Consider the following 18,484-nt stretch of genomic DNA (forward strand, 5'->3'; position numbering starts at 1 on the left):
AGCGTACAGTGACGGGGTGAAGAAACGAAAGAGGGAAATGTGAACAGGCATGGCAGGAAAAGGAGTTAGGGATGCAAAGCACACAGATTCACATTCACAGTCTGACAGGCGGCTTTGCTGTGGCAGGGGTTAATGTGAGCAACAGTTCAGATTCACAGGCTAACATCAGCTAACCAAGAATGACTGAAGTCTGCTAGTGCATGCTCGGTCATGTTAGTTCAACTCCCTCCTACAGCATTAGCGTTCCTATACTGCCTCAATTTCAATCTCTACCTCTCTCTTTTGGGTAAAGAAAGAGAGACGTGAGGGAAACCCATGGCCAATTTGCTGCTTGAGGTTATGAATGCAAATTGATAAGAATGAACTGCAAATAGAGGGGGCAATTAGGAGGCACTGTCAAAGCATTTAGTCCATTCTTCTACACTAGGACAGGATATAAGGTCCTATTTCTCCCCAAGAGCCATCTATTTTCCTTTCCCCCACCCCACGCCTGAGGAACAAGTTCATCCAGACGCTAGCAAATTACTTTAGCCAGAGAAATTCAATCATCTGTGGCTAAAGCTGTATTAATGGTTTTAGCCAGCAGCCTTCACTCTCCTCTCTCTGTCCACACATCTCCTGTGTGGTTACATCAATGGAATTCCAGTAGAGCAGGCACCACATGCCAAGTTCAAGGCATTCCACAATCACTGTGATGTGTAGCAGTTTTCTTTAAGGGGTTTGATTTTTTCAAGGCTTTTTGTTTTTAGATCATTTTAGATGTTAGAAATTAAGATATTGGGAGGTCAAATGTGTTTATGTTTGGGTATGTATAATCAGAAGTCATCCTTGGTTTCTCCAGCCCTCGCAGACTCCTTCCCGTTTTTGGCACAAGAAAGAGAGATAAAACAAGACAGACAGAAAGAGCATTTCTCCCCAGCATCACTGACCACCAGACAGAGGATAAAACACCTTTATCTGGTTTATTATGAAGTAATGTGTTCAAATAAAACTGACTTTAGGTCATCTAAGAGGTCAATAAAAGGGGAGAGAAATATTGGCTACTTTAATATGAATATCATAAAAGATTTTATGGAAGAAGCCATCAGGCACATTTAGCATTGACTCTCCAGCAGTCATTCATCACACACTCACAAACACACGTTAACTTAGCTATCTACAGTAAATGAGGACATACCACAGACTTCTATTTCTTTTATATAAACCTAATCATTATAGAACATTTATAACCCCAGCCCTAAAAGAAAGCTTTTTGCACTTAGACATACAAGACATATAGATAGACAGATAGATAAAAAGAGTGGATAAAATTATAAATCATTGAGGACAGACTCAGAAGTTCCAAAAGGAGGTTTTGTCAAACTTCTAACTTATGGAATAATTTTTATTTATTTATTTATTTATTTATTTTATTTTTATCCCCTTTTCTCCCAATTTGGAATGCACAATTCCCTCGTGGTGGCGCAGTTACTCACCTCAATCCGGGTGGCAGAGGACAAGTCTCAGTTGCCTCCGCTTCTGAGACGTCAATCCATGCATCTTATCATGTGGCTCATTATGCATGACACCGCATAGACTCTGCATGTGGAGGATCATGCTACTCTCCGCGATCCACGCACAACTTACCATGCGCCCTTATGAGAGCGAGAACCACTAATTGTGACCATGAGGAGGTTACCCCTTGTGACTCTACCCTCCCTAGCAACCGGGCCAATTTGGTTGCTTAGGAAACCTGGCACACACTGGAGTCACTCAGCACACCCTGGATTCGAACTTGCGACTCCAGGGGTGGTAGTCAGCATAAATCGCTGAGCTACCCAGGCCCCCTGGAGTAAAGTTGAACCCATAAAGTAAACCCTCACATACACCTCCAGAACACAAAAATCCCCCATTCAGCTATTCTCTTATTTTCCCTTCACATTCAAACCTTTAATATCACTGGCAGATGCTTTGCAAGATCAATTTCAATGAGCACACTGACAAAGATGAATCTGAGACTAATCATTGACCAAAACACTTACACACACAGTGATTGGGACAGTCTCACTTAGATGTATGTGAAGCTGGGTGCATTACATGAACAGGTCATCCAAACAACTCACCCTAGACCATGATACAAAGTTGAGGAAGACGTGATGAGTGAACCAACGAGAGATTATGGAATGGGACACTGTATATCATATAACGAGGGATATCGTATGAGAGAGAAAGACAGTGAGATTGAATCACTGATGGGTATACGCTACAGCTCTGACACACAAAGCTTGCTGTAAGTAAGCTTTTGATGAAATCTTTTGCTGGAGAGGATCAAAGGAACACGGTGAAACAAAGTCAGACTTTGAGGTTGCTTACAGAAAACCACACAATCCATTAATCTATTTTACCCACATGGAGAGAAGGATCTTCTCAAGCATGTGTCCAATGCAGCAATCCATCTCCAGTGGACTTAAATGCAAGTGGAACAAACCAAGTTGCTCTGTAAAATTTTAAACACTTGTGGCAACTTTGGGGTTCCTCACATGCCACAATGGCGGAACCCTCTGGAGATCCTTTACGGACCCTTCAGTTCTCTCTTAGATCTTGCAAGAACTCTAAGGAACTCTAAAGACTGCCAACAGTTCCCTATCTGTCACTCACTCGATGTTGTGTTGATGTAGTGACACTAGGGGTCACTCTTGGGAGCCCCAAACACCTCTGCTTTTTGAAAAAAGGCCAATGAGAATTGGCGAGTGGAATTTGCATGCCACTCCCCCGGACATACGGGTATAAAAGGAGCTGGTATACAACCACTCATTCAGATTTTCTCTTCAGAGCTAAGCGGTTCTATTCATTGAAGCTGAATTCATCCACGAAGTTCATTCACCTCATCTGCTGGATTCTACGGCGCATTTCAGTGGCTTCTCCCCCTCTGCCTTGAAGTGGCGTCTGTTCGCTAAGTGGTGTTCTTCCCGACGTGAAGACCCCCAGAGATGCGCAGTCGGATCAGTGCTTTCCTTCCTGTAGGAGTGGCTGGAGGGGCGGCTGTCCCCCTCCACCCTGAAGGTGTATGTAGCTGCTATTTCGGCGCATCACGATGCAGTAGATGGTAAGTATTTGGGGAAGCACGACTTGATCATCAGGTTCCTGAGAGGCGCTAGGAGGTTGAATCCCTCCAGACCGCGCCTCGTCCCCTCATGAGACCTCTCCATAGTCCTTCAGGGTCTACAGGGAGCTCCCTTTGAGCCCTTGGAGTCAGCTGAGCTTAAGGTACTCTCTTTGAAGACTGCCCTCCTGACTGCGCTCACTTCCATCAAAAGGGTAGGGGAACTGCAGGCGTTCTCTGTCAGCGAATCATGCCTGGAGTTCGGTCCGGGTTACTCTCACGTGATCCTGAGACCCCGACTGGGCTATGTGCCCAAGGTTCCCACAACTCCTTTTAGGGATCAGGTGGTGAACCTGCAAGTGCTGCCCCAGGAAGAGGCAGACCCAGCCTTGGCATTGCTGTGTCCGGTGCGAGCTTTACGCATCTATTTGGATCGCACGCAGAGCCTTAGAATCTCCGAGCAACTCTTTGTTTGCTTTGGTGGACAGCGGAAAGGAAGCGCTGTCTCCAAACAGAGGATCGCCCACTGGGTCATCGACGCCATCATGATGGCATATCAGGCTCATGACGTGCCACCCCCTGCGGGGTTACGAGCCCACTCCACTAGGAGTGTGGCGGCCTCCTGAACCCTAGCCAGTGGTGCCTCTTTGGCAGACATCTGCAGAGCAGCGGGCTGGGCAACACCCAACAGGTCCTACAATCACCGGGTTGAGCCTGTCTCGTCCCGTGTATTGGCAGGCACGAGCAGGTAAGTTCCAGGACAACTGGCCAGGTGTACTGCTTGCAAATAGCGCCTTTCCCCTCCCTTGAGAGGACTGTGATCCCTGGATGAATTTCCTCCTTAGCCCTCTGGCAGCTGAGTTTGCTGAGAAACTCGCTGACTGGCCCAGTATGTGTGCTAATGAGCCCCTGTACTGAGGTAGGTGCTCCACATGTGCTGGTTCCCCGAAGGCTACCCCAGGTGATATCTTCCGCAGAATTGTTTCCCTGACGGCAAACTGCGTCTTCCTTGGGCAGAGGCCCCTCTGTCCCCAGTCGCCATGTTCTGTGAAACTCCTCCCCCTTCGGGTAGGATCTACCATGGGACCTCTCCACATGACATACTTCCGACAAGACTCAGTAAGACCATGTGATGTATTCCACTGAAAATACCCCCCCCCCCCTTTTTGGGCTGGGGTGTGGTCTCCGCGGTGTCTTCCCCCGACGCAGACACTTATGGCTCCCAGTCAGTTAACAAATTCCACTCTTTTTGGGGAGAAAAGAGAGGGAAAAGAGGCCTCGGCTGGGCTAGCCTGTCCCTATAGTTGGGCAGTCGACTTGTTCCTGATGGACCGTACGACGCTCATAAGAGCGTTGGGGGAGGTTATGTGATGCTGGCTACAAGACACACATCAGTCTGCCCGTCACACACCGCCAGTTCATGCAACACAGTTCAGCTAGTTGTGCCCTTTTGGATAGGGACCCCTAGTGTCACTACATCGACACAACGTCGAGTGAGTGACAGATAGGGAACGTCCTGGTTACTTTCATAACCTCCGTTCCCTGATGGAGGGAACGAGACGTTGTGTCCCTCGTGCTGAACTACCTGCTGAAATGGCCTGAACCTGGTCTCGGCTCCTCAGCACAAAACCTGAATGAGTGGTTGCATATCAGCTCCTTTTATACCCGTATGTCTGGGGGAGTGGCATGCAAATTCCACTCGCCAATTCTCATTGGCCTTTTTTCAAAAAAGCAGAGGTGTTTGGGGCTCCCAAGAGTGACCCCTAGTGTCACTACATCGACACAACGTCTCGTTCCCTCCATCAGGGAATGGAGGTCACGAAAGTAACCAGGACGTTCTATCAGTAACCCCATCTTCAGATAACCCCATCATAAGGGAAGACAATGAGGCTCATGGAATATACTGTATCTTGAGGCTGATGGGTGGAATAGGACATTTGAGGCTCCTTCAAAGGGTGCCTGGAGGATCTCCAGGGGGTTCCGCTGATGTGGCAGCTGAGAAACCCCAAATGATATGGCAGCTGAGAAACCCCAAATGTTGCCTTGAATATTTTTCCATTTTTACAGTGTACAGTACATAAATGTGACTTCCCTGCTGGAAAAACCAAGCAAGTTTGTTGCTGTACAGTCCTATCCAGCCAGTCCAAGATGGTCTACCAGGTTGAAGGTTGGTAGTCCAGATGATCAATCATCTAGGCCAACTTGAACCAGCTGATGACCAGAGATGGACACTCTTTAGACTCTTTAATCACAAAAACAAATTGACTTATGACTCAACATAGACTTGTAAGCAATTGACTTGAGGCTTGACTTGGACCAATTATGGACCAATTAGAGACGTGTGAACATCATCAAAGCAGTGCTGACAACAACACAATGACAACAGCCTGTCCTAAATTTTAAAGACATTGATGACCGGACAAGTACTGCACATAACAATTTGAGACTTGATTTGAACTCTGCATAAGATACTTGTAAACATGTCTGCTGATGACCATATATGACCGGCTAGAAACCCTGTAAAACATGCTACCATCAGAAGCTTGGTTCATTGTTCGTGCTCTGTTGCACAAGGATAACATCTAAAGATGTGGTTCTGAGGGGAACAGGATGGTTCCATACAGTAAGGAAAACCAAAGAGAAAACAGAACATACACTGTGAGATGGTGGACAGTTCTCTTTGATTGTGTGTGTGTAAGTGTCTGTGTTTGTGGTGAACGGGGCCTGATGTCTTGGAGTGAGTAATGAACACTTGAAAAGGTTCTGTCAGTTAAAATCAAAGCCCAACCGTAGTCAGCACTTTTCTTTCCGAGGCATTATTACACGCTGGGCACTGGTCCTGGCCCGTTTCTCCTCTTCCCTCCCTTTCTCCTTCCACACAGCTGACAAACTGACGGGACCCAGACGGGCAAGGAGGCAATTCTATATTGAATGCGTCTCTTCTGATCTCCATTGCTCTCGTTCTGTAACGAACGCTGTTCTTCCCGGCACATCAATCAGCGTTGCCCTGTCTGCAGCAGGAAGTGAATCTACCCAAACTAGCCTCAACACACTCTAATTTACAGGTAGGGCTGCACAATTAATTGAAATAAAATAGAAATCACGATATGACCATGTGTGATTATTAAATCAGTTTAATTTAATTAAATAAAAAAATAGTCTGCACGCTTCAAAGTTTATTTGCGCTGCTCTGTTCGGTCTATATTAAGTTAGAACATTATTACAGAGTTTTCAGACCAGTTCAGTGCTCCACAACTCCATCTCATGCTTAGAGTAACTGAAGTGCTCAGAGTTTGTTTCCATTTGCTTACGTGTGCAAACAGCATTATTAGTAGCACCTGTAGAGTCCAGAAACATGTACTCTTCCTCCTTTCTCATGTCATTTGTTTACCTCATGAGAGCGTGTCGCCCTTATTACACTCCCAGCGGCAACAGATGAAAGCAGAACTAATATTACCAACATCCAACAAAACGAAAATCTACATAAAATATTTAGATACTATAATATAATGCATTGTTAAATGAAATATAATAAAATAATGACTAAAAATAATTAAATGAAATGGTGACAAACTAACCAACAATTTCACTTTCAGTTTAATTACACCAATGGGTTATCAGTTCAACTTCAGATTGACATTAAGCCTCATTCTTTAGGACTATCTTATATACAGTAGAGCATAGTTTGTATAAGCCTACTTGTTTTTAAGGCCTAGAGTAAATAGTAAAATTGAATATTTTGTGTTTATTTAATTATTCAACCACTCAACAGTATTTTTGACAGCAAAAACTAGGCAACAGCTATAGTATTACCAACAGGGTTCAGTTCAAAAATTCAGTTAACAGTGACATTGAGCAGAAAGCTTACATATAACCAGTTTTGACAGAGCTGCTGATAAAAAGTTAAATGATCAGCATTGGACCATTAGATGAAAAGAAAATTGGAGATTGGTATCGGATGTTAAAATCCTGATTGGAGCATCCCTAATATTCAAGCTGACTGGGTTTCAAAAACTAATGATGATCATAAATGGGCTGAGACACTATAACAAAATGGACAGAAATAGGTACACGTTAGATGGGTACAATTTGAATATGTTTTTTCCTTGTTTCACAGTTCATATATTTGTTTGTTTGTGGGTGAATTGAAAAATAATTTCTCCGTTTGGTTATTTTTAAGGGCTCAAGTGTGAAAACCCCAGTAGCCTTTTGGCAGTTGAAGATGTGAAAAAACATTACCAGATTTTTTTGTCTATCATAATCGCAATATTTTTCAAAATAATCGCAATATGACTTTTTGTCTAAATCACAAATTCATTACAACATAGACATGTACAGTATATGTTTATATTTCCTGTAACAGAAATAATTAATGCTTTCTTGATCATTCTTTTTAACAAAGTAACTACTAGGTGCCACCTTCTGATTTCTGATTTGTCATTATCAAAATCTACGCATCCCTTTGCGTGTTAATTAGTTTTTTATTTTAATTACAGAAATAATTACTGCTTTCTTGATCCCTCTTTTTGATGAAGTAATTATTAGGCCCACACAAGAACTGCACATGCAAAAATCTGCAGAAAGTGCCACAGATTCTCGCAGATTTTGAAATTAATGAAGTTTTTTCCCCTCTTAATTACATACAGTACTGTGCAAAAGTCACAAAAACATTTGTCTTAAGATGGTTATTTATATTTTTGGCTTTAGTTTGTCAATAGGAAATACACATTTTAGACTCCCAAACATTTCTTTTGCAAAGATGGCATGGTCCCCACAGAGCCCCCCCACTGAATATTAAGTCAGTCTGGGATTACAAGAAGAGACAGAAGCAATTGAGACAGCCGAAATAGTTAGAAGAACTGTGGCAAATTCTCCAAGAAGCTTGGAACATCCTATCTGCCAACAACCAAGAAAAACTGTATCCAGGTGTACCTAGGATAATTGGTGCTGTTTTGAAGGCAAAGGTGGTCACACCGAATATTGATTTAGCTTTTTTAAGTTTACTGGACTTTGTATGACGTTAATTGATAAATAAAAACTATTTATGCCATTATTTTTGAAGACATCCTCACTATGCAACATTTTTCCTAAATGCCTAAAACTTTTGCACAGTACAATATATATAGAAGTAATTATTGCTTTCTTGGCCATCATTTTTGACAAATAATTATAAGGCCCACATGGAAAATGTGGCTGTAGAATTTTGCAGAAAATGCTACATATTTTAGCAGAATTTGAAGTCTATGAAGTTTGTCTTTAGAGCTGTCAATCGATTAAAAATGTTAATCAATTAATTACATGGTATGCCCATTAATTAATCAAATTAATCACAATTAATCGCACATATAAATATTTGCTGAGAAAGCCCCTCAAATAACAATTCAATGTATAATGATTAAATAATTATAAATAGTTTTATTTAAATAGTTATAAATAATATCTAAAGTATATATATATATAAAATTAAAAATATTTATACAGATAATTAAAATGCATTACATTATTGTGGCACACGAGTAACATAAAAATTTTTTTTTTAAAAAAAGACAATGCAAAAAGTGGCTTTAGAATCCAATATATTGTTTATTTCCATATTATTGAACATAAGCCTATCATTGGCCTACAGTTCACAGCAATCCATTTTGCAACTGAATTCGTCAATCTGTCCAAAATATATTTATTATTAGGGATTTTATTTAGGACGCATCAATGTACACCTGCATCAGACAAACGCTTTTGGAATGGCTCAGTTGCGTCGTGTCATAAACATACCATTTTTAGGTCACTGTGTCAAGTTAAACAAAGTTTGAAACTTAGAAAAACATGTCTTGAGATCCCTGCATTTGGAATTGCGCTCCATTACGCTGTGTTTAAACCCAAGAGCGTGTTCTCATATTGTGCTGTAGGTAAAAGTATGTTTGTTCTCTGTATAAGCTGCACGCTGCCTGTAGAGCTGGAGTTTCGCTTACTGCCCCCTGGAGATAGCAGGTGGTACTCCAAGCATGTGTGATTAATTGCATTTAACACGTTATTTTTTTATATAATTAATCACACTGAATTAACGCGTTAAATCGACAGCCCTAATGTCTATGCATCCCCTTGCATTGGTATTTTTTTCTTTTAACTATAGAAATATAGAAATAATTACTGCTCAATATCTTGCTCATTCTTTTTGACAAAGTAATTCGTAAATACTAGGCCCACACGGAAACTGTGCACTCAGAATTTTCCAAAAAGCACCACAGATTTCATCAGAATTTGAAGTCTACGAAGTTTGTCATTATCAATATCAATGCATCCCCTTGCATGCTAGTTTTTTCTTTTAATTGCTTTTTACCATTTTTGATTCAAGCATGACATTTATTGATAATGTGTCTACCTTGAATGCACTTTGGATAAAAGCCAAACATATATGCGAAAAGCCTAGCGATTACAAATAAAATCACTTTAAAGGTAAATCTTTTAATTCTACTGTATATCATTAAATTTTTTGCATTTTGAGTAAGTGGCGAGGTGTCAAATGAGTGTGACTGTGGTACACTTTATCTGCTGATGGGTTGACGTCACCCTTGTGGTCCCGACACCGGCCTATCACCTGACACCCACTACCTGAGCCATGACAGGCACGCTGCTGCCGCAGACATACTTTCAAAAAGCTGGCTAATTTTAAACACATTGCGATGGTCTCCGCTACCGAACAGAGATAGGAGAGGCCACAAACACACATGCAAAATAACCCACTTTTCAGGGAAAATTCATGTAAAGGGACACAAATCAAACAGATGGCAGCCATAACAAGCGCCTGAGATATCATAGTCATTTTGATGCTGAACATGATGGCTGAAAAATGGATGAAAATTGCTGATTGGCTGGGAAATGTGATCCCGTAATGGGTGACAGGCAAGTGATCCAGAGGTCAAATATCACTCTCTCGCCATCTTCATTTACTCATACATTCTTTCTCACATTCAAGCAAACACACAACAGAACAGACTCACACTTGATTGATGACTTCGAAACTGTGAAATCAGTAAAGCAAAAGCCCTCCATATTCTCCTTTTGTGTCACCATATTCCACATTAATACAGGTGCATCTCAATTAATTAGAATGTCATGGAAAAGTTCATTTATTTCAGTAATTCAACTCAAATTGTGAAACTCGTGTATTAAATAAATTCAATGCACACAGACTGAAGTAGTTTAAGTCTTTGGTTCTTTTAATTGTGATGATTTTGGCTCACATTTAACAAAAACCCACCAATTCACTATCTCAAAAAATTAGAATATGGTGACATGCCAATCAGCTAATCAACTCAAAACACCTGCAAAGGTTTCCTGAGCCTTCAAAATGGTCTCTCAGTTTGGTTCACTAGGCTACACAATCATGGGGAAGACTGCTGATCTGACAGGTCAATAATTGACACCCTTCACAAGGAGGGTAAGCCAGAAACATTCATTGCCAAAGAAGCTGGCTGTTCACAGAGTGCTGTATCCAAGCATGTTAACAGAAAGTTGAGTGGATGGAAAAAGTGTGGAAGAAAAAGATGCACAACCAACCGAGAGAACCGCAGCCTTATGAGGATTGTCAAGCAAAATCTATTCAAGAATTTGGGTGAACTTCACAAGGAATGGACTGAGGCTGGGGTCAAGGCATCAAGAGCCACCACACACAGACGTGTCAAGGAATTTGGCTACAGTTGTCGTATTCCTCTTGTTAAGCCACTCCTGAACCACAGACAATGTCAGAGGCGTCTTACCTGGGCTAAGGAGAAGAAGAACTGGACTGCTGCCCAGTGGTCCAAAGTCCTCTTTTCAGATGAGAGCAAGTTTTGTATTTCATTTGGAAACCAAGGTCCTAGAGTCTGGAGGAAGGGTGGAGAAGCTCATAGCCCAAGTTGCTTGAAGTCCAGTGTTAAGTTTCCACAGTCTGTGATGATTTGGGGTGCAATGTCATCTGCTGGTGTTGGTCCATTGTGTTTTTTGAAAACCAAAGTCACTGCACCCGTTTACCAAGAAATTTTGGAGCACTTCATGCTTCCTTCTGCTGACCAGCTTTTTTAAAGATGCTGATTTCATTTTCCAGCAGGATTTGGCACCTGCCCACACTGCCAAAAGCACCAAAAGTTGGTTAAATGACCATGGTGTTGGTGTGCTTGACTGGCCAGCAAACTCGCCAGACCTGAACCCCATAGAGAATCTAAGGGGTATTGTCAAGAGGAAAATGAGAAACAAGAGACCAAAAAATGCAGATGAGCTGAAGGCCACTGTCAAAGGAACCTGGGCTTCCATACCACCTCGGCAGTGCCACAAACTGATCACCTCCATGCCACACCAAATTGAGGCAGTAATTAAAGCAAAAGGAGCCCCTACCAAGTATTGAGTACATATACAGTAAATGAACATACTTTCCAGAAGGCCAACAATTCACTAAAAATGTTTTTTTTATTGGTCTTATGATGTATTCTAATTTTTTGAGATAGTGAATTGGTGGGTTTTTGTTAAATGTGAGCCAAAATCATCACAATTAAAAGAACCAAAGACTTAAACTACTTCAGTCTGTGTGCATTGAATTTATTTAATACATGAGTTTCACAATTTGAGTTGAATTACTGAAATAAATGAACTTTTCCACGACATTCTAATTTATTGAGATGCACCTGTATATCCAACAGCCTAATAGTCAGGTAGTGAGGTTGACCTAGTGAATTTCTAGAATTCCTTTTTTCTTTTGCAGTACTTCAAAAGGATACTTCACCCAAAAATGAAAATTCTCTCATTTACTCACCCTCATGCCATCCCAGATGAATGACTTACTTTTTTCTGCAGAACACAAACGAAGATTTTTAGAAGAGTATCTCAGCTCTGTAGGTCCATACAAGTGAATTGTGGCCAGAACTTTGAATCTCCAAAGATCACATAAAGGTCACATAAAAGTAATCCATAAGAATCCAGTGGTTAAATCCATATCTTCAGAAGCTATATGATAGGTGGGGATGAGAAACAGATGAATATTTAAGTCCTTTTTTACCATGAATCTCCACTTTCCATTTCACTTTTACATTCTTCTTTTGTTTTTTGGCGATTCGCATTCTTCATGCATATCACCATCTTCTGGTCGGGGGCTGGTTAAAGGGGGAGATTTACAGAAAAATATGAATCTGTTTCTCAGCCACACCTATCATACTGCTTCAGAATATATGGATTTAACCACTGGAGTCTTATGGATTACATTTATACTGACTTTATGTGATTTTTGAAGATTCTAAGTTCTGGCCACCATTCACTTGCATTGTGAGGACCAACAGAGCTGAAATATTCTTCTAAAAAATCTTTGTTCTCAGAGAACTTGTGTCTCAAAATTCATACCCTTTAAAGCACTGCATTCATCAAAGTACCGTTTTTGGAACATTCAACAGTTTCAACAATAAACTTTAAAAGAACTGATGTTTAACTTCAAATTGCTTGCTGTGAGCAATGTTCCCGTTATTATACTGTACATAATCCACAGGTGGCCATTTTTTTGATTATTCATTTTTTTTGTTGATTATCTGTTAGTGACAATAATGAAGGGATGCGCTTAGCATTCATATATCCCACAGAAACACGTTTGATCTAAACCAGTCTAATTTGGCTTCTTTAAGATGACTACTTGATTAGTTGTTCACAAAACCAAACAAATGGTCAATTTCGAAGATACAGTGCATTCAGAAAGTATTCAGACCCCTTCATTTTTTTCAAATTTATGATAAATATGCTAAAATTAATATCAATATACATGCCATACCCCATAATGACAAAGCAAAAACCAGATCTTTGAAAACTTTATTAAAATGTATTAAAAATAAAAAACTGAAATATCACACTGACATATGTATTCAGACCCTTTGCTATGACACTTGAAATTTAGCTCAGGTGGATCCAATTTCTCTGGATAATCTTTGAGATGTTTCTACACTTTGATTGGAGTCCACCTGTGGCAAATTCAATTGATTGGACATAATTTGGAAAGGCACACACCTGTGTATATAAGGTCTCACAGCTGAAAATGCATATCAGATCAAAAATCAAGCCATGAGGTCAAAGGAACTGCCTGCAGAGCTCAGAGACAGGATTGTGTCGTGGCACAGATCTGGGGAAGGCTAGAAAAAAAAATCGGCTGCATTGAAGGTTCCCAAGAGCACAGTGGCCTCCATAATTCTTAAATGGAAGAAGTTTGGAACAACCAGGACTCTTCCTCGAGCTGGCCGCCTGGCCAAACTGAGCAATCGGGGGAGAAGGGGCTTGGTAAGAGAGGTGACCAAGAACCCAATGGTCACTCTGGTTGAGCTCCTGAGATCATGTGTGCAGATGGGAGAAACTTGCAGAAGGATAACCATCACTGTAACACTCCACCAATCTGGGCTTTATGGCAGAGTGGCAAGATGGAAGCCTCTGCTCAGTGCAAGACACATAAAAGCACCTAAATGACTCTCAGACTGATGAAATGAAGATTGAACTGTTTGGCCTAAATTCCAAGCATCATGTCTGGAAGAAAACCAGGCACCACTCATCATCTGCGCAATACCATCCAAATGGTGAAGCATGGTGGTGGTAGCATCACAATGTGGGGGTGTTTTTAGAGGCAGGAACTGGGGTACTGGTCAGAGTTGAAGGAAAGCTGAACACAGCAAAATGCAGAGATATCCTTAATGAAAACCTGGTCCAGAGCACTCAGGACCTCAGCCTGGGCTGAAGGTTCACCTTCTAACAGGACAATAACCCTAAGCACACAGCCAAGACAACGCAAGAGTGGCTTAGGGACAACTCAATCTAACATCTCTGGAGAGACCTGAAAATGGCTGTCCACTGACGGTCCCCATCCAACCTGACAGAGCTTGAGAGGATCCAGGTGTGCAAAGCTTGTTGCATTATACCCAAAAAGACTTGAGGCTGTAATTGCTTCCAAATGTGCTTCAACTAAATACTGAGTTAAGGGTCTGAATACTTATGTCAATGTGATATTTCTGTTTTTTATTTTTAATAAATCAAAAATATGGTTTTTGCTTTGTCATTATGGAGTATGGAGTGTAGATTGATGTGAATTTTTTTTAGCATAAGGCTGCAACATAACAAAATGTGAAAAAATGAAGGGGACTGAATAATTTTTGAATGCACTGCATGTAGTTTTGCACTTCCCTAAAATATATATCCATATAAAAATACCACAGCTTCTTCAGACATTGTGTCCTTAAAACAGAAAGACACATCACTTAAACGCAAACTGTTCCAGATGCACTGATTATGGATATGGATGACATCATGCACACATACAAATCACAGGGGTCTCATGGGGCAGGGAGTATGTTGTTTGAGAAAACAACATTCTTCTGTTTTTCTTCATTACTTTTTTGTGGTAAAGGTGGTTGGGGGGGGGGGGGGGGGGTTGGGGGGGAGCAGGTGGGGGAACAAAATCACCTGAACCAAAATACAACAAAAGAAAGAAACGAAAAACACCAACAACAAAACTAGACGGCACAATGAACAAGCTCCTTTTTGGGTGGGGAGGGAAGGTGAGGTGGGGAAGGATGAAAACACTGATGTAGTTTTACCTTGTCTTGAGATGAACGAACTAGCTAGCGAGCCACGCAGTTTATATCCAGCTTTGAAAGACAAGGAAGGAGAAAGAAACAAGGAGGGACAAAAGAACAGAACAGAGGCAGTGTGAATAAGAGGTGTAGAAGCAATTCAACTATTCATGTCAGATATTTTGTACCCTGATATGTCTGCAAACCTGCCGGAACAGCCATGTTATCAGGTTACACACAAACACACCCACACATACAACCAGCTCATATGTACTCTTAGTCCAGAATCATACTCTATTCGCAAGTACGGAAATGCTTTGATGCAAGGTCAGAGTATACTTTGGTTTTTGGTTTGTGCCACTACATATCATGCACAGTGCTTGTGACACAAATTGAATCATCAGCACAGTACATGTAGACTAAGCACAGTTTTCTAGACTCGCAGACAGTACGCATCTTTCACAAAGCAGCCGCAGTCTCATGGTCAAGAGTATACTTTGAAAGGCTAGACTGCTCGACTGTGCACAAGACGTAACGGCACGTGGAAAAACTAAGTATACCCTAGGCTTAAGGACTTCCACTTGTTCCTTACAGGTGTGTATTAGTCATTACACTTGTTTGAAATCTTTGTTTTTATTCCAAGATTCCTCCCTCCCTCCCTCTATTTAAATGAAGTCTGTATTTTTCCATACGTACCAGTCTGAAACCGAAACAGTAAGTGGCTGGGGCTATTCCCATAATATTGTCACGAGAGGAAGGGGGCGATAGGGCGGAAATCAGCTGCCGTATTGGGAGTATAAACGCTTAGCTTCAGACTTAACTTAGCAGCAGCCTTGTGTACATAAAAGTTGTTTTCAAATAAACAGCAGTTCTCAGAATAGAGTAGGCTGGATTTGTATTTACGTTAATGGGAAAAGGGAGAGTGGGTGGCTCAGCGGGATGTGGAGATAAAATCTGAACTATCACCAAACTACATGTGAGTCATAGAGGTAAAGAGATAGGTCAACAGAGATAAGGGTTGGGATTAGGGTTCGACAAACGATTTGCATTCCTACGTCATTTCCTGCAAGTAAATGCTTTCCTGCACCACTATTCAGCTTTTGTTTGAAAACTACATTTTCAGTTTCCTAATGTCATCCTTTTTCAAATATGCCGTACTAGAGAGCATTTTTGAAAGTCTCCATTTTTGGTGGAGGAAAATGCCGTTCCAGTGTGGATGAGAGGCATAAACATAGCAAAATCAATGTGTTTTCAAATGAAAACGTATTAGTGTGGACGTGGCATAAATAGACTGAAAACTATGACTAGAAATAGACAACACAACATTATATTGTATCGTCTTCGCTGGTTGAACGCAACAACAAACATAAGCCAAACCAAGAGTGACTCATGAGTTATCGCTTTCAATCTGTTTTACGAACAAATTAACTTGAACCGCAAGTCATCACTTTTGTTGTGCAGAAATAACTTGAAATAACTGAGAACTGTTACTGTGTTAGGTTTACTTCAGTCCTGCAAGACCATCTCAGAAGTACTAAGGCCATGTCCACACTATACTGTTTAAGTTTGAAACCTCCGTTTTCAGTTTCCTAACATCATAATTTTCCAAAGTATGTGGTTATGGAGAGCATTTTCGAAAGCCTCTGTTTTCTGTGTGGATGAGAGATGTAAATGTAGCCAAATCAATGCGTTTAGTGTGGACGTGGCCTAAAAGAATCATTCATGGAATCATTAAGGAGCCGAAATCGTTAAGTGCAATTGGATTTAGAATCACAAATTTTCTTACAATTCCCATGCCTACCAGAGATGGTAGAGTTAATACAGAACTTAACACCCATGTCAAAGCTGAAGGTGGAGCTTTATAAAGTTCGACTTTGTGTGTTACCACACTATATAACAATTATCATGCCCTTCTGGTGCCTTCCTTTAGTTCTGTCTTGACTTGGCTATAATATGGGACGCACGTACTGTATTTTTGTCCACTATGCAGCATCTATTTATAATACTAAGAGAGTAAGAGAGAGACTGATTGAAGACACTTTGTAGTGGGACAGATTTACAGTCCTCTGCTCTGTGGCAATGCGGCGGCATTCACTGGACACACATACATACAATCAGTGGTCCTGGATGACTCAGCACAAGTTGCACACACACGTTTACTTGGCTACATGTTTACATCTAAATGGGGACATACCATATAAAGCTAATTTTAATTACACACACTAACACTGTATATTTATATATAAAAACATGATTTACTTTATTTATGAATCATATTTCCAGATGAGGATATCCCCGAATGTCCCCAAAAGCGGTTTTGTCAGATTTAACTCACTTCTGGGGAACCCCTAAAGTATTGCTTACTACGTACACTGAAACACACACACACAGTCACACAATCCATCCATACGCTGTTTTATGGGATCCTTCATAGAGTGTTAGCATCATTAGTAGACACATGGGTTTGAAGTTAAATGAGTCTGTATCTACAAGCCTTTTATGGTGAACTTCTGAGAAGATGGACTGGGGGGGAGATGATATAAATCTTAAAAAAGGGGAAAAAAGAAAGAAAAACATTTCCAAAATATCAGACCCGGAGAGACGGATCAGAAATGCTAAAAAAAAAAAAAAAAAAACAGAAGAAGAAACAGAAATAATCCCCACACAGATGCTGCCGTCCCACAACCAGCACACACCACAGGAGGCACAAACACACACACAAACACACCAGATCTGATAATTCGCTTACTCTCCACCCGCAACCCACCATGTGTGAGTGTGAATGTGTGTGTGTGGAAGTGCTGGGAGAAAGCTGGGTTATAGGGTGGATAGTTACCTGGCTCCACTTCATGCCAGCTGCTGGCTTGGCTGCCGCTGCCAGGCGAGCGTCCCTGACCTGGGTAGTAGGACTCCTCTCCCGGGCTGTCAACCTCATCCTCCATGCATTTAATACGCTTTGCAGAACTGTACAATGAAAAAAGAGAAAGTGAGACAGTCGTTTGAGTAAGGACAGAAAATCCAGAGAAAAAATAAACAAATGTTATGAATTTGTAATTATGGTCATTTTGTTTAAGAGTGAGTAAGTTTCTTCTCTTTGTCTGGATTCTGTAAATGTGTGTGCATTCACTAGAGAGGAAGTCGCCAGCTGTCCCAGCATGCTTTGTGTGTGAAGGGGCCAATATATTGGTCTGTAAAGTAGGGATGTATAAAACGATAGGTTACCTATTCTGTAACCCCAGTTCTCTGAAACATCGAGTGGAGAGATCCACCTATGGGAAGGGCATACACACCTGACCACTGCAGAAGCATCCAATTGCACCAAGTCTGGCTTGACAGACAGCAGCGCATGTCCAATGTTGCCATAAGGCCCCATCCTTAACTGAAGGCATAAAAGGACCTGTACACGCTACTTTCCTCAGTGAGCATATTTGCTTCTCGTGAAACAAGAGGGGCAAGCTTGGTGGATCTCTACTTGATGTTTCAGAGAACTGGGGTTACAGAATAGGTAACCCATCATTCTCTTTCATAATCTCGTGTTCAAGATCCACCTTTGGGAAGATATGGACAACTCCCTGATTGTCCTATACACTCACAGGGAGATGCTGTCAGCCAAAAGGATGGACTCCTACTTAAAGGTGGTGCCTGAAACATCCTATATAATATTAGCAGGCTCTATAACCCATACACATAACAAAGAAGGGAGAAGAGGCCGTGCATTGTGCTTGGTGTGAAACCTATGGGCTGACACGTACACAGTGTGAGGGAGAAAGGGTTATGGGTGAACCCATTATGAAGAACCCACACCCAAAACTGCATGCACTACTGGGGTTCTGGTGAC

General features: G+C 41.3%; 1 protein-coding gene across 1 annotated transcript in view; it reads right to left on the bottom strand.

Moving 5' to 3' along the window:
• Positions 1-18,484, bottom strand: part of LOC127437993 (nuclear factor 1 A-type-like) — a 190,320-nt gene that overhangs the window by 39,640 nt on the left and 132,196 nt on the right. Inside the window, exons 6-7 of the mRNA XM_051693197.1 lie at positions 17,483-17,610; positions 14,671-14,721 (exon numbers count right to left, since the gene is read on the bottom strand). Coding sequence (XP_051549157.1) covers positions 14,671-14,721; positions 17,483-17,610 — 179 coding nt within the window. The remainder of the gene's footprint in view (positions 1-14,670; positions 14,722-17,482; positions 17,611-18,484) is intronic.

Source organism: Myxocyprinus asiaticus, chromosome 49 (assembly GCF_019703515.2).
Source record: "Myxocyprinus asiaticus isolate MX2 ecotype Aquarium Trade chromosome 49, UBuf_Myxa_2, whole genome shotgun sequence".
Classification (NCBI taxonomy): Eukaryota; Metazoa; Chordata; class Actinopteri; order Cypriniformes; family Catostomidae; genus Myxocyprinus; species Myxocyprinus asiaticus.